Source organism: Rhinolophus sinicus, chromosome 16 (assembly GCF_057876585.1).
Source record: "Rhinolophus sinicus isolate RSI-liver-muscle chromosome 16, RSI-T2T, whole genome shotgun sequence".
Classification (NCBI taxonomy): domain Eukaryota; kingdom Metazoa; phylum Chordata; class Mammalia; order Chiroptera; family Rhinolophidae; genus Rhinolophus; species Rhinolophus sinicus.
The window spans coordinates 46,620,224-46,636,248 of NC_142516.1; the positions used below are offsets into that span (position 1 = coordinate 46,620,224).

Genomic DNA, 16,025 nt, shown 5'->3' on the forward strand with positions numbered 1-16,025 from the left:
AACTAAACAGTCTGTAGATATTGAACATTATGTTTTGGGAGAGTTCCCAATAATGCAGGAAAGTGCTTAATTATAATGCTAATGGAAAAGAAAATGATATTACAAAATAGTGCTTCACAAACATGCCTCCCCCACCACCACACACATGTACAGACTTTGCCTATGCAGGGGGAGGGAGAAAGAAAAAGAAAGAGACTTGAAGGAAATATACCAAAATATCATCAATGGTTGTCTTTGGATAGGACTTGGGATTTTGGAAATTATTTTTCATTTGACTTTTTCTAAACTTTCTATAATTTTTAATGACAGTCATGTATTGCTTTTATAATAAAAAAAATTATCATATCAGAACCGGTGAGCTTCTGGCCTCTGAATTGCATTTTTGAAGGGAGAAACAAACTTTAGTGTTCTTAGATTATAGTGGGAGAAAGAGAGAAACGGGAGTCAAGGATTAGAGTCACAAAAGCAAAACTTCCTCCTTTTTCTGGCACTCTTCATTAATTCCAAGTGTTTCATGCATGAAGGTCCCCTAAGAGAGCATTAGGTTGAGTGGTAATGTAGTGGAGCTTTAATCTATGAGACAATCTATTACTAAAAGTAATCTAAATTGAATTGTGTACAAAAGATAGGAAGAACACACCTTTAAAATACACTGGCAAATCCATTGTATAATAAAATATTTTATTAACCAATGTCACCCCAATAATTTTAATAAAAAATAAAATAAAATTTACTTACAATAAAAATATATACATATCCTTCTGAAAATCAAATATTCACTTATTTTGTCTAATGTATAAATTCATACATCACAGTCTTTTAAGGAATAACACACTAGAGTCATATTAATTTCATCCAATTTCTATCTCTATAGCATCATTTTTTATTCACCCACTTCAATATGAAACTGTAAGTCTTATTACAAAATATTACATGGAAAGTTAATATGTAGTTTATATGGAACTTCATAACAAATAATTGAACTCATGGGATGTTAATTTTCTCACAAAAATTTTGAATATCACCTTCCATTGATCTTTGGTTTGCTCATTTACAGATGTTTGAATGTCCTCTGATGTTTTTCCCCTCCTCCATATAAATCAGCAGGTCCATTTCTAGAAGCCAGTACTTTGTCAGAATGTTCACTCTAAGAATTTTGTCAACCAAAGTGAGTTTATTTTCTCAAGTGATGGAAATCAAATAGGAGTATGTTTTAGGTGCATAGTATTCTACTCATCAAGTTGCATTATTCTCTTCCCTGGACTAAGTGATTTTGATTGCACTAAAGTGAAAACTGAAGCCAGTATCTGCTTAAAGGTCTTCTTTACCAACCAGGATTCCTGTGTACAATCCTATCAGGGGTCTTCTATCATTCGATATTGTGATGAACATGGATTTTTGCATTTTCTATTAATCACTCAATTGTTTCAAATTATTTTGAATATTAATCATCAGAGAAAGTTTCTGCTCAGCTGGTGATTTTTAAAAGTCATTGCATTGTGATGACTGAATTGTCTGTGGGTCCAATTCTCTCCCTGCTCCTGTCCTCAGGAAACATATCCCCCGATTTTATTAAGAACTTGAATGGGTAAATACAAAATATGTCAGAGATGTTTCTTTTAAGGAAGATCCAGATGTAGGATATTTAATGTCCTGAAACCTTGTGGTTACAATTATTATAGGTGGACTTTTCTAAATGCCTATAATACTGTAAGAACTTTGCTGATTATCTATCGTGTAGCTTTGGTATTTCTCTAAAATCCTCCGACACGTTACAAACCATTTGTCAAACTCAGATATCATCTCTTACATATCTAACACAGCATGAAATGATTGTGGAATGTGCCTTTCTGTTTCTGATAGATTGAGCCAATATGTGCTTACAGCTTACAGATGATTTTAGTTTAATATCATGGTTATTTTCATTTTCAAAAGATTGCTTCAATATCCATGTCTATTTTCACAGATTCATAGCACACTGTGACAAAAATAAAAATCACAAGTTAAGCTAATTGATAGACACCTTGAAAGGGAGTCGGCTGAATTTTCCCAATATTTTTCTGTACCCTCATCTTGAACTATAGGACTTGCTGAATTTTAGAAGTGGAAAGTTGATGATTAATTCAGCCACATATACACTCTATTTTGTTATTTAGGTGGTGAATATGTACATTTTTTTTGTCCAGAAAATGAACAAAATCATCTTCAAACATAAAATTATTTTTCCCAAATCATTTCCATACTACTGTTTTGTTTTGTTTTCCCACTTTTCTGCAATATATTCCTACTTTGATTCTTTTTATAATATGGTTTAATCTATATAACACCGAAGTTTCAAACACTTTGGTAAAACGTACTTTTGGGTTAATTGATGCCACCTATATCTCAAAGATGGCACATCCATACTCATCCTCAATAAATAATTTCTAAACCTCACACATTCCAGTTTCTACTACATAATGTTTGACTAAGTGTTTAGCAATAATATACTAGTGTCCAGTAGACTCGTGCTAAAATTGACTCTTAAGATTTGAAATATACTCTTGTTCTATAGCATAACATGCCCATTCACTTTAGCTATATTACCATTCTTGTGTGGGATGTGCTACTTTTTCATTATTGGTTTCTCTAAACCAGTTTCCTAAACACAGCCATTTGGTAATAATTTATCCACTTAACAAATATTGACTGAGCAAGGACTAGTGATCCTGCCTGCAAATGGACCTTTTTTTAATACAAAAAAGACATATGTGCAAATAAGAGCAATGACGGATTAAAGTGGTATGTTAGATAGCCATACAGAGAATACTAGGGGCCAAAATGCAGGTTCAATCCTAGTTAGATAGAAGGGCTTCTTCAGTGACAGATGTCAAATGAAAGGCTTGTAGTTGGTTCACCAAGGAGAGGGAAGGGCAGTCCAAAAAGGGGGAACTGAATGAACAAAGGCTAAGAAGCTAGAAACAACATCAAGAGCCCTGAAAGGAGCAAGTTTCTCAGCACAGCAGATGTGTGGTGTTGGGTCGTGGCTGTGGTGGTGGGAGTGGCAGCAAGGTTATAGCACTGAGGCTGTAGTTGGTAAGATACAAGACTAAAGAAATCACCAGGCGTGTGATATTGGCATCCCTTGAATGTCCTATTAAGAATGTTTACCTTTGTGTCATAAGTATGGAAGCCACTAAAACATGTTAATAAGGAAGGCGATACAATCAGGAAGATTTCTTGAATGGCTGCGTGGGGAATAGAATGGAAGGACCAGAGTCAGGAAGACTAGTAAAGAAACAACTGCAATAAGTTGAGATGCTATAAGCTGTGTAGCATCTCAACATATTGCAATGGCTGTGATGGTGAGGATAGAGAAGGAAGTAAATAGGAGTGGCAAGCACTACTGTAAAGAACTTTTCACAATCTGACATATCGTATATCCTACTTACTTTGTCTCCACTCTTTAAGCTGGACTAGAACATAAGCTCCATGAAGTCAGGAATTGTTTGTCAGTTTTGTTCACTGCTCTCTTCCCAGCACCTGAACAGTGCCTTGGCACAGAATACAGGCTCAATAAATATGTGTTTAATGAGTACTTCTATGTAGGGGGTGAGGGTAGCAGATGAGATGCCCAGATTCCCTACTTTGAAGAGGCTGCAAAATTAGAGCAAGAACATAAGCAGAGAAGCTGGTTGGCAGACAGGTCAAAGGGGTGGAGAATAAGGGAATCACATCATTTTGAAAGATTTTCCTTCTCTTCAGCTTTAGAATCATCTAGGCTAAAGCAATTTATCCACAAGCAGGCTGAAAATATAAAATGTCAAACTGAATTTGGGAGAAAGTAGTGTTTTGTTTTTTTAACAACATGTTTGATGTTTGTTCTTTTGAATCTTGAAGAATACTTTAATCTCCCTGTATTCCCTAGTGTTTTCAAAAAAATACCCAACCATGTCAAACAAAGGCAAGAGTTACTTTTAGGGTACATGTTGAAAATACCAATTTTATAATTTAAAAAAAATCAGGCTTTATTTACTAAATTGCCTGTGAAATAATTAAATTAATAACTTTCACTTCTACCTAATTTGAATTTTTTTCTATTAAAATTTACACTGGTGAGATTTGATAGAATAAGTATATGTGCCTATCTCCCTTTCTACCCCTCAAATGACCAAAAGAAGGCTGAAAATGACATATGTATTATATGACATACATATGACATATATATTATATGACATATATAGGACATATATACCACTTTCAGTGCTCAGCCTGGAGGGAGATGAAAAAGGATACCATATTAGGGAGACAAGAAATTTTGAGTAATTTCTGGAATATTAAAAGCAGGTATAAAAACTACAGTTTCTAAATCATTGTAGAAGAAAAATACATACTCTAAAGTTCAAAGTTATTCCTATTGCCATGCAGGATCAAAATAAACAAAAGCAGGAAATAGGTAAGGCTCTAGGAGGAGAATCAAAGTAATGAATTAAAGACGTTCCCTCAGAGTGACAGGGCCAAGAACATCCATATCTACGAATTTTATTCTACAGACATACTCAGCCATGTGCATACAAGGGTACTCCCTGCAGTGGAGTTTATAATGGCAACGATTGGGAACAACCCAAATGTTCCCTAATAGAAGACTGGTTAAATAAATCGTGCACATAAGGAAACATTGGGCAGTCAAGAAATAATGATGCATTGACCTTAGGCAAATTACTTTATCTCTGGGTAGTGGACCAGAAGAGTTCTAAGGCAACTGATAGTTTAACAGTGTATGGTTCTATGCCCATTCTCTCCATCATAGTGGCAAAACTTAGAATTATATATTAGCAAATCCTATAGAGATTACATCCTATGCAGTTAGAAATAGACAAGCACTAACATTTTCCCATTTTACAGATGGAGAAACTTTAAGCCTAAAGCAATTGAGTACAATAGTAATTCAATGAAGATATTCAAATAATCTTTTGGCTCCCTTAAGTAGCTTCCCTTTGACTTGGGGGAAGAAAAGAGGAAAAAAAAAACTTCATTATTCTTAAGCATTACTTTGGGACTTTGTGTTAATCTAACATATTTTAGTCCTTCTGTTATGTCTTTACTCTCCTCCCCATTATTTACCCCCAGAGAATACTTTTCTCTACTAGCTTACCAAAATGAAACATTAATTGTATTGACTGCTTTCCCCTTCTTACAATCTGGATGTACTGCCAGATTAGTCTCAAGAAGTTTCAAGGTTATTGAGAGGACATCTCCAGGCATCACAGTGTTGAAAACCTTGGGTAACTATTGCTGAGGAGTAAATGTCGGGACAGCTATATTGCTCACATGAATATACACACATGCATACACACACCTAGTCAGGCCATTTACTGAAGGTCATACTAACTAGCTATTTTTACACACTTAATTTACCATGTCATAGTTTACATTATGGATTACACATTGTTAATCCGGCAAGCTTTAATTCTTTAATTTTAAAACGGAAATGATAGAAGAGGACACTTTCCTTGGTCTCCAGTTTCTCCTCAATGTAAACATAATCAATGTAATTATCTGAGATGGTCTCTGTTAGGAGGCTACTGAGGCATCTCACTCTTAATGAACTGCAGAGCTTCTAATTGAATTCTTGCTATGTATGCTTTCCCTGTGGTTAAGAATCTACTTTAGAGATATTAAAGTAGTCTGTGTTCAGATATGGGCTCCCTGATTTAATTTCTCTTGGTGGGGAAGGGAATGTATTTCTAATAATCACCTTGTCTCAAATTTCAGATTACAGTATTTCGGATGGGATCCGAAGGACACCAGGACATTGATTTAGCTATCCTGACAGCTTTACTCAAAGGTAAGAGAGTTTCTGTGTCCAGAGAGTGCAAAGATAATTAAAATGGATTAACACAGCAACCTTATATCTTCTAATAGTGGATGTGATTCCAAGTGATACCATGACACATCCAATTAGTGATAACATAAGGACCTCTCTTGTAAGACACTGTTACTGCTATTAAATTCTCCTATATGGAGCTGTTTTAAAGTGATTAAATTTCATAAAGTTTAAATATACTACAATTCAGTCATGTCTATTGAATCATAAAAATACACAAAAGGCTAATATAACATGTAAGACACTAAGTTACTGAGGTTATTTAGTAATTATTGCCTTGTCTACTTCCAAAAAACACTTCGTATGCTATAGATGATAGATAGATATAGATAGATGATAGATAGATAGATAGATAGATAGATAGATAGATAGATAGATAGATAGACAGATAGATAGATAGATGTAGAGATACCATAGTACATTAAAAATGGAAAATCAAAACCGTTTAGAGGAAGAGAAAAAGAAATAAACCAAAATATTAGGCTACTGTACTTGTTATAATTGAGCATTAATTTAACTCTAAGTTTATTCAAAGTTGAGGCAGAAATAGAAATGCCATGGGTTGTATGATTTTCCTTTATAAGGTAGGTGTTTATCCTGTTCTCTAGTTCCAATACTGAAAATATTTTCTTCCTCCATCATCAATTTGTGACTTAAAATTGTGTTTCACTTTTGAATCAGTCTTAGAATTTATTTGTTGTGATATAGAATAGTTGTTTTCTGACTGTTTTGTTCATGACAGACCATATTAAATATATTTTAATTATAATCAAGTAGTTATACATATGTATTTAAAAACTGAAATTAAGTTACATGAAATAATGTTTACATTGACTATGTAATAAAATTGGATATTTTCTATTCTCTTTAATGCTGATTTTGTCCCACTAAATTCACTTCATGACCCACTAATAGGTCATAACCTGGAGTTTAAAAAACACTGCCATAGAAGATTAAGGAAATTATGATTGCGCTAAGAAATTAACATTTCTAATCACTACAATGAACCTTACTTATGCAACAGTTGATACTAATGGGAATTTGTGCCATTAAAATACTATGGTGTGTCAGCTCTATTTTGTGAAGGCTTTTAAATGCTTTCTGATTTTGACCCAGTTGATTTCTGAAGTATATCTAGCATAATACTTTTGCGGGCTTCTTTGGAGGCCAAAACATACTTATATCAGTTTCAAATTCTTTAGTTGATTATTCTTCCCATGTATTTTTTGTTTTATTATGCCTGGGCATGTAACAATGTTTAGCACTTATTTTTTATTCAATTATACTTAGTTTTCAATTATCTAATACATGAGGAATCTATATAGTACAATTGGTATAGTTCGAGAAGTTAGATAGGAGAGGAAAGAGCTGTGAAACTAACCACTGACCTGTGGGAGGTGGAGAGGAGGGCAAATGGGAAACCAGGTGGCTGTGGTGGTACTATTTACCTTGGCATCTCTTGTTTCTGATTCCACTGGGTTTGATTTTCTTCAGGATTTGTACATATTAAAAGACACTGTTCATATGATACAAACTGATTGGTTGTCAGTTCAAAAATTAAAAGAGAAAGCTGGAAATAAAGTAAATGTTGTTATGGAGAACTAAGAGGCCTATAATTTCTTCAAATGCTGACCTGGGGTAGCTTTTGAGAATAGGTGATGTCGTGTTTGTCCTTGGCATGAAGTAACCACTCTCCGAGAGTAGTGGTCTGAGGCTAGAGGCTGTGCACGCTTCTCCTTTTCGTTCTCCTCCCACTCCCACCACACACATTCAGGGGAACCCAAGGAAGTGGCACAGAGTAGAGTTACCAGAGAAAATAAAGGACATTGAATGTTCAGATAAATAACATATTTTTAGCATAAACCTGTCCCAACTATTGCATGGGACATACTTAAACTAAAAAAAATTGTTCAATATTTATCTGAAATTCAAACTTAACTGAGAGTCCTGTATTTTTATTTGCTAACTCAGGCGACCCTACTCAGAGGATGTCTGACTCCGTTAATACTTCTGGACTTCAGACAGCTTGATAGGTTCTATGAGAGAAGTACTCAAAAATCTAGGGATGTCACCTAGTCCCTCTGTCTCCCTCCATCTCTCAGCCAGGCCCAGCCAGGCCTTTTCCCCTGGAAAAGACCCCAAACTTACCTTAATAAACTATCAGGTGCTTATCAACCTGCTCTCTCAGTCACCTCATCCTCTCTGCATCTCATACAGCAGCATAAACCTCTTGCTCCAGGCTCAATAAAGCCAGAAAACATCTGCTCATAGCAGAAGTTATTGTAAGTAATCCCTTAACCCTTTCTGTAGATAAAATTACTCCCAATCTTTTTTTATCATTTCTCGTGCATCTTGGAAGTCACATCATGTGGGTGTGCACTCTAATTCCTGTACGTGCACTAAAGTGTAATATGTGGTGATCACTGTCCTCTCTAAATGAGAATTCTTTTTCTTTGGCTTTAATCTTCATTGGCAAAGAAGTTAATCTGCAGCATGGAGAGAGAGGAACATCTACTGCTCACTTATTTTTCTGGAAAACATTTTAAAAGAACTGAAATAGAGTGCAAAATGCTATGTTCCTCTGCAAGGTCAAGGTCATCCACACAAGGGTAGTCTCAGAAATTGTCACAGCCTAGAGGAGCCTCAGGAGACATGACGACCAAATGTAATGTGGTTTTCTGGATGGGATCCTTGAGCATAAAAAAAAAAGAGTATTAGGTTAAAAACTAATAAAATCTGAATACAGTATGGACTTCAGGGTTTTTCTTTTTTTAAGTATTAGGGGGGGAAATAAAAAAGCTATGTTACCATAGCTTTTATGTAACTGAGCAGGAGACATACTGTAGTCAAGAAAACACTATACTTCTTTCATGTCAAAATGACAGAAACCGAGAAAGCATCTTATGGAATTAACTGTAAAGTTAGGTACATATAAAATCAAAGCACTATAATATGCACAGACAGTATTTAATGTAAAGGATCTATATAAGTCACATAGTCATGGATAATAGCTATTGATTTAAGAAATGATTAGAAATACCATTGGGGACTGTAAGCAAGAGATTTATGAATGCAGAACTAACAGAAACGAATTTGTAAGAAATCAAATTTCCCTATGGATTTTTACAGTCACTTCAGAGAAAATTACCTAGTTTCTACCATTTTATTTCACATGTTCTTCAGAGATAATGCTATTGATAACTAATAAACTAATTAACTGCTTATAGATACTTACATGGAGAAAGACAACTTCTTTTTAAGATGCATTTGTAAGTTTGTTCAAATCATAAAGAAAAAAGTTTGAAATAAAAATTAAAATGCTAGAATAATAACCAATATATTCGCTAACTTTAGAAAAATTTCTACTCAATGTAATCTACAGATTCAATGCAATTGCTATCCAAATACCATTAGCAATTTTCAAAGAACTACAACAAATAGCCCTAAAATTTATATGGAACCACAAAAGACCCCAAATAGCCACAGCAATATTGAGAAAGAAGAACAAAGTTGGAGGTATTACACCACCTGATATCAAATGATACTACAAGGCCAAAGTAATTCAAAACAACAAGGTACTGGCATAAAAACAGACACATAGATCAATGGAACAGAATAGAGAGCCCAGCAATAAACCCACACCTATGTGATCAATTAATCTATGACAAAGAAGGCAAGAATATAAAGTGGGGTAAAGACAATCGCTTCAATAAATGTTGTTGGGAAAACTGGACAGATACATGCAAAAAAAATGAAACTGGACAGATACATGAAAAAAATGAAACTAGACTACTTTCTTAGACCATGTACAACAATAAACTCAAAGTGGATTAAAGACTTAAATGTAAGACTCCAAAACATAAAACTCCTAGAAGAAAACGCAGGCAGTAAACTTTTTGACATCACTCTTAGTAAAATATATATATATATATTAGTATGTCTCGGGCAAGTGAAACAAAAGAAAAAATAAACAAATGGGACAACATCCAACTAAAAAGTTTTTGCACAACAAAGGAAGCCATCAACAAAACTGAAAGACAACCTACTGAATGGGAGAAGATATTTGCCAATGATACACCTGATAAGGGGTTAATATCCACATACATAAAGAACTCATGTAACTTAACACCAAAAATTCAAAGAATCTGATTAAAACTTGGGCAGAGGACCTGAACAGACATTTCTCTAAGAGGACTTATGGATGGCCAATAGACATGTAAAAAAATGCTGAACATCACTAATCATCAGAGAAACACAATTAAAACCACAATGAGATATCACCTCACACTTATCAGAATGACTATCATCAATAAATAAACAAGCAGCAAGTGTTGGCGAGGATGTGGAGAAAAGGGAACCCTTGCTCACTGTTGGTGGGATTGCAAACTGATGTAGCCATTATGGCAAACAGTATGGAGTTTCCGTACAAAAATTAAAAATATAACTACCATATGACCCAGCAATCCCATTTCTGAGTATTTACCCAAAGAAATCCAAAACAATAATTTGAAAAGATACATGGATCCCTATGTTCAGTGCAGAATTATTTACAATGGTCAAGATATGGAAACAAGATAAACGTTCACTGACAGATAACTGGATAAAGAGGTGGTACATTTACACAATGGAATATTACTCAGTCATAAAAAACAAAGAAATCTTACCATTTGCGACAACATGGATTGACCTAGAGGGTATTATGCTAAGTGAAGTAAGTCAGACAGGGAAAGATAACTACCATATTATTTCACTTATATGTGGAAACTAAAAACCAAAATAAACAAGCAAAACAAAAACATACTCATAGAGATCAAAGGGATGGTTACCAGATTGGAGGAGGACAGGGTAAAAAAGGTAAAGGGATTAAGAAGTACAAATTGGGAGTTATAAAGTAGTCATGGGGATGTAAAGTACAGCATAGGAAATATAGTCAGTAATATTATAATAACTATATATGGTATCAGGTGGGCAGTAGATTTATCAGGATGATCATTTCGTAAGTTATATAAATGTTTAACCGTCATGCTATATACCTGAAATTAATATATATTGAATGTCAATGGTAACTTTTTTTTTTTAATTTTAAAGAAAATAATTTCAAATAAGAATGACATTGATTAGATTAGATCACAAAATAATGAAAATCACTATGTTCTGAACAATTTTCCTTTAAATTTCTATCTTTAAAAACACTAAACTTGAAATAAAAGTGGATAACATTTTAAAAAAAAAAAACAATATATTTTAGTGATTTGAAACTACTTCTGAATGCATGCCCCTCTGACTCTGTTAACTAGAAATTGCAGAGTTATTATCACAAACCAGTACTGGCATAAATAGACAATTAGTCTTGCTAAAAAAACTCTTCTTAGTTTTCTATATGGCTTAATTAATCCCTAGTAAAACAAAAATTGTAGCATATATTCTGAAGTAGTTTATTTTTATATTCAATAATTCTATGCATTAGATAGGTCTCATAAGCAATTAACATTTTGGAGTGTTTACTGAGACGCTACCTTGCTGAAACGCAGATGATTCATGAATAGGTTTTATGGGAATTGATTATGACCCTACATTGAAAACAAAAAGTATTTCTAATTATGTATTCCGGCTCTCCTACCCTCCTTCCTGTGTGTAGGCAGCTTAATACAGCACATGCATGATTGCTTTCCTTTTAATGTCTGGTTTTAACTTGGAATGGTTTAGATAGCTTTATTAAGGCCAATAAGAGACATTTATGTTGACACTTTCCATCACTCATATGAGACGCAAAACTACCATAGTTATTAAATATCATACAAATGAAAGTAGATGAAATTGTGTCCAAAAGAGATCTACAAAGTCAAAATGTGTGGCATATTCACTTCAAGTTTAAAAGGGACATGGGGGTAAACAGTGGGAGAATAGTGAAATATTTTAGTTGGAGATGAAACTGACCAAGTCATTTTTGCAATTTAGGTTCTTTAGTAAAGTATTTATTAAACCCTTCTCTGCATGAGGCCACTTTTAGTCTTCCATGTGTTCTCTGACTTGTAAATTAGGCTTCCTGAAATGCACTTGTTTCCTGATGGGTCATTTTACACCTTGAGTGAAATCTTTAACTTCAATGTCACAGAGCTGATTGGCCATCAGCAGTTAGAGTCCAGGCATGGGCCCCAAAAAACCTATGTCTGCCATTGGCCTCTTATTACTACCTCATCCCAAAGCCATGCTGAAACCACAATACCCTCTATCCCCATGCACTTTACAAACTAGGGAACTGAGGCCAAAGAATCTAAGAGATATTCAAGATCATTTGGCAAATCAGTGGCAGAGCCAAAGCTTAATTAAACCCACATCTCCTCACTTCAGATTTCTTTATATTATATGTCTGAGTCTTTGGGGGACCCAGGACTCCTTGGCTCTGCACAGCCACAGACATGTCGGGCATTTGCCACTGTGGCTCCAGGGACATCCCGAGTGATGCATAGATCAGGACATCTGCTTCCTGAGAACGCTCAGAGCTCTGACCAGCACCCTCAGCTGCCAGACAATCTTAGCTGCCCACACAGTATCTTAGTGGTGAAACTAGGACGCCCACAACTTCACCTAATGTAATAGCAAAAATAAGTGCGATCTGATACTTGCTTTATTTTTACAAATTAGACCACCAGTGGAATATTGTTTGAACCAGGAAAAAACTTAGTTACTGGTGACAAAAAAAATTTAAAAAACAATTCAAATTAGCTCAAGCAAAAAGAAATAAGATGGATTTGTTAATTCACATGACCAGGAAGTCTAAGGGTAAACTGAGTCCAGGCAAAGTAGAATTGGGACTCAAATGATGTCTTCAGGGTCTGTCCTCCCTGTCTCAGATGTTAGTCTGTATACCTGTCATGAAAAGCAGCCATCAGCAGTGCCAGGCTCACACCCAGCCAGCAACGCAAACCCCAATCCAAAAGAGCCAACTATTTGTTGATCTCATGAGTAAATGATCAACAGGCTTTGGGATCAGATTAGAAGTATATTTAAAATCTAGTGCTTTATTGGCTATGGCATTAACCAGGCATGTTAGTTAACCTCAGAATGCCTCAGTGTCCCTTCCCTGTGCAAAGGGAAACCATCCCTCTCTCATGCAGGTTGATATAAGGGACACATGAGATGGTTACACTGGAAGCTCTTTGAGGGAAAGCAGTATGCCTTCTTTATGATAAATACTTACCACCTAGTAGTATACTTTCATACCCATTCTTTTCTAAAACAGTCTTTAAAAATTCTTAGGGAACTGGCATGTGCCCCATGTCCAAAATCCATTGGAATCAGAAAATGTTAAATTTGAAATGCCCCATAAATTTGAAAATGATAACCAAAAAATAAATTTCAAGGATACATGTAAGGATCCAAAACAGACCACAAAAAGGAGTTTAGTCTTGAAAACGGTTGAGCACATGCTAAGCTGCCTTAAAATGAAATTAATTTCCTGGCAAGTTTATTTTCTTGCAAATCCAAGTAGATCTCAGAGCAATAACAGAGACCAAAATAGATAACCATTTCAGACCTTTCTGTTTGTCTCTAATATGAGAATGCAAGAAAAGTGCTTAAATTTCTTAATCCCTTTCTCTGTATAATATTTTACAATTCACAAAGCATTTTCACATAAATTTTAATCATCTAATATTTACCACTCTGTGCAATGGTTACCAGATAATTTATCTCCAAACTGGGACTTTCTTAGGCATGAAAGAAGGCAGTATTGATAATTACGCGAGAACTGGAATAAACCGAGAAGATCCAGGCAGGCTGAGAAGTATTAGGTTGGTGCAAAAGTAACTGCGGTTTTCGCAATTGCTTTTAACTTTTTAAACCTCTATTACTTTTGCAACCAACCTAATATTATCACCCTGGTTACAAACCCCACCTTGCAATTAGAAAGTTGCCAAAGGAAAAGGATGGTCTTCTTTGCCTTCGTAGTCCAACACCCAGGAAAATGCTTGACATATGGTCAGCATTCAATAAATATCCATGGACTGAAAGAAGTGGAGTCCTGGCCCAATCAATCACTAGCCAAAGTCACATAAACAACCCAGACATATGCTGAGGCCTGCTTAACCCTGGAAATTTCATTAATGTGGACTCTAACCTCTCAACCGAATAATCCACAGAAATGCAAATCCTACACACTCCCTAGGATTTCTGTAAATTCCTGGAAGATGTAAATTTTCTCAGTCACCCCTGCTTTCAAGTTCCTGATTTCATGGGTGTTATTTCTGTTCCTCTTCATAGAAGTTAAAATGTAAAACTCAGCCCTTCTACAGTTTCAAAACAAACAACAAAATTCACTTACACAAAGCATTTAACAGACATAGTAGACTTTTCTAAAATATAGGTAGGGATAGAAGAGAGGTTTACTTCTCAATAATGTGAACAATTTCTAATTGAACAGCAGGCATTTCCAATGTTGACATCCTCTGGCCATTTCACACAGGGGACTTTCCATGGATCCTTCACCCATGACTTCCCCAGTGTCACACTGTCCCACAGGCTTTCCCCATCTTCTTCTCCCCGCTGTTTGCTTCGTCCTCATGCTTCCCCTTAAGAGTAACACGAAGTCCTCTTCTCCTTTCTTTTTTTTCTTTTTTTTTTAATTTATTTTTTAAATTTATTGGGGTGACAATTGTTAGTAAAATAACATAGATTTCAGGTGTACAATTCTGTATTACAGAGCAGTCCATCCCTGGTCTCTGATATTGTGGCCTCCGCCCTGAAGGGCTCATCTGCCCTAAGCAGCTTGGCAAGGTATTTTGCAAACAAAGACAGCCCCTCCCCTAAACAGAGTTCTGGTGCCAACTCCAAGGAAAGAGTGATTTCTCCAGCTCGTTTCATATAGGTAGTAAATGTGAGAGTGGGGCTTCAATCTCTCATCCGAGCAGGAGAGTATGCTCTCCTTCTTTGCCCCAAGGCCATAAGCACTAGCAGGAAACGTGCTGCAACATGTAGATTCAAGTATTTACAAGGACCGTGAACAGCACATCTTCCAAGTTTGCAGTCTTGGACAGGCCATTCCCAGTGTACTTCCAACATTACGACCATGTCCATAAGCTTGTCTCGTTGTGGAATTTTAAAGCTGGAGAAAGCCATAAACATCTAGGCCACTGTGATGCCTCTGCTGGTGTTTGGATGAAGGGAAAGTAGAATCCAGGTCTGCAGATGCCCAGGCCATTATTCCTTTTCTGCATCAGGCAGCCAGTTCTGATGACAGATGTGGTCATCCCTGGCCCCTTGTCACACAGAAGCTAAACACCCTTTCATTCTGCAGCTTGCTCATGCCTCAGTGCCAGTGTGCTAAGTGATCTCCACATTAAGCTAATTGCAAACCCAAAACTTGTGAGTGACTACCAGCTTGTAAAGTAGTCCTCACTGCTGACTGCCCAGCAGAGCTAGGAATCAGACTTTTTCTTCCTTGACTGCCTGAGAGCAATGAATCAGCTTCATTTGTTAAATTCATCACATCATAGCAGCAGCATGAGTCTGAAATGAGTACTTTACATTAATAACAAAAATAGTAATGATAATAACAGTAAAACTAACACAACAATAACAACTAATATGGTGCTTACTGTAGTACAAGTATTAACTCATTTAATCCTCATCATACCACAATGGGACAAGTACTCTCAGTGTCACCCATCTTATAATTGAGGAAAGTGAGGCACGGAGAGCCTAAGTATCTTGGCCAAAATCACACAGGTAGATATTGGTAGCGTCTGGACAAAAACCCAGGTTATCTGAGTCCAAAACACTTGCTCTGCATCCTGCACATCAATGGCCTGGACTGGATATTAAAATTGCCCTCAGTTTTGACATGTTTTGAACAATCAGTGATGACTAAACTTTCCTTGAAGCAAAAAAATATATAAACAGACTCCTAGATAGATATAGTTCACTGAACACATAAATTTACTAACTCTCCTGAGAATCACTCCAAAACAAGAATAAAAGGATTTTTAAAAGAATTGGGATAGAAACGATACTTTGTGCTCTTCCATGTTGGGAAACTAAATATATTAACCTTGCAGAACCACATGACTAGAAGAAAAAAAATAATGGAACCCTAAGCTGGTATCAAACTGACTTACACTTCAAAAGGCTCAAAAATTGGAGTACCCAGAACCTGAAAAAA

General features: G+C 35.7%; 1 protein-coding gene across 19 annotated transcripts in view; it reads left to right on the plus strand.

Moving 5' to 3' along the window:
• The window catches only part of TRPM3 (transient receptor potential cation channel subfamily M member 3), an 833,246-nt gene that overhangs the window by 692,515 nt on the left and 124,706 nt on the right, over positions 1 to 16,025 (plus strand). For all 19 annotated transcript variants that reach the window (XM_074330560.2, XM_088793014.1, XM_074330550.2 and 16 more), the window contains one exon: positions 5,755 to 5,827. In XM_074330560.2, the coding sequence (XP_074186661.1) occupies positions 5,755 to 5,827 (73 nt within the window). The remainder of the gene's footprint in view (positions 1 to 5,754; positions 5,828 to 16,025) is intronic.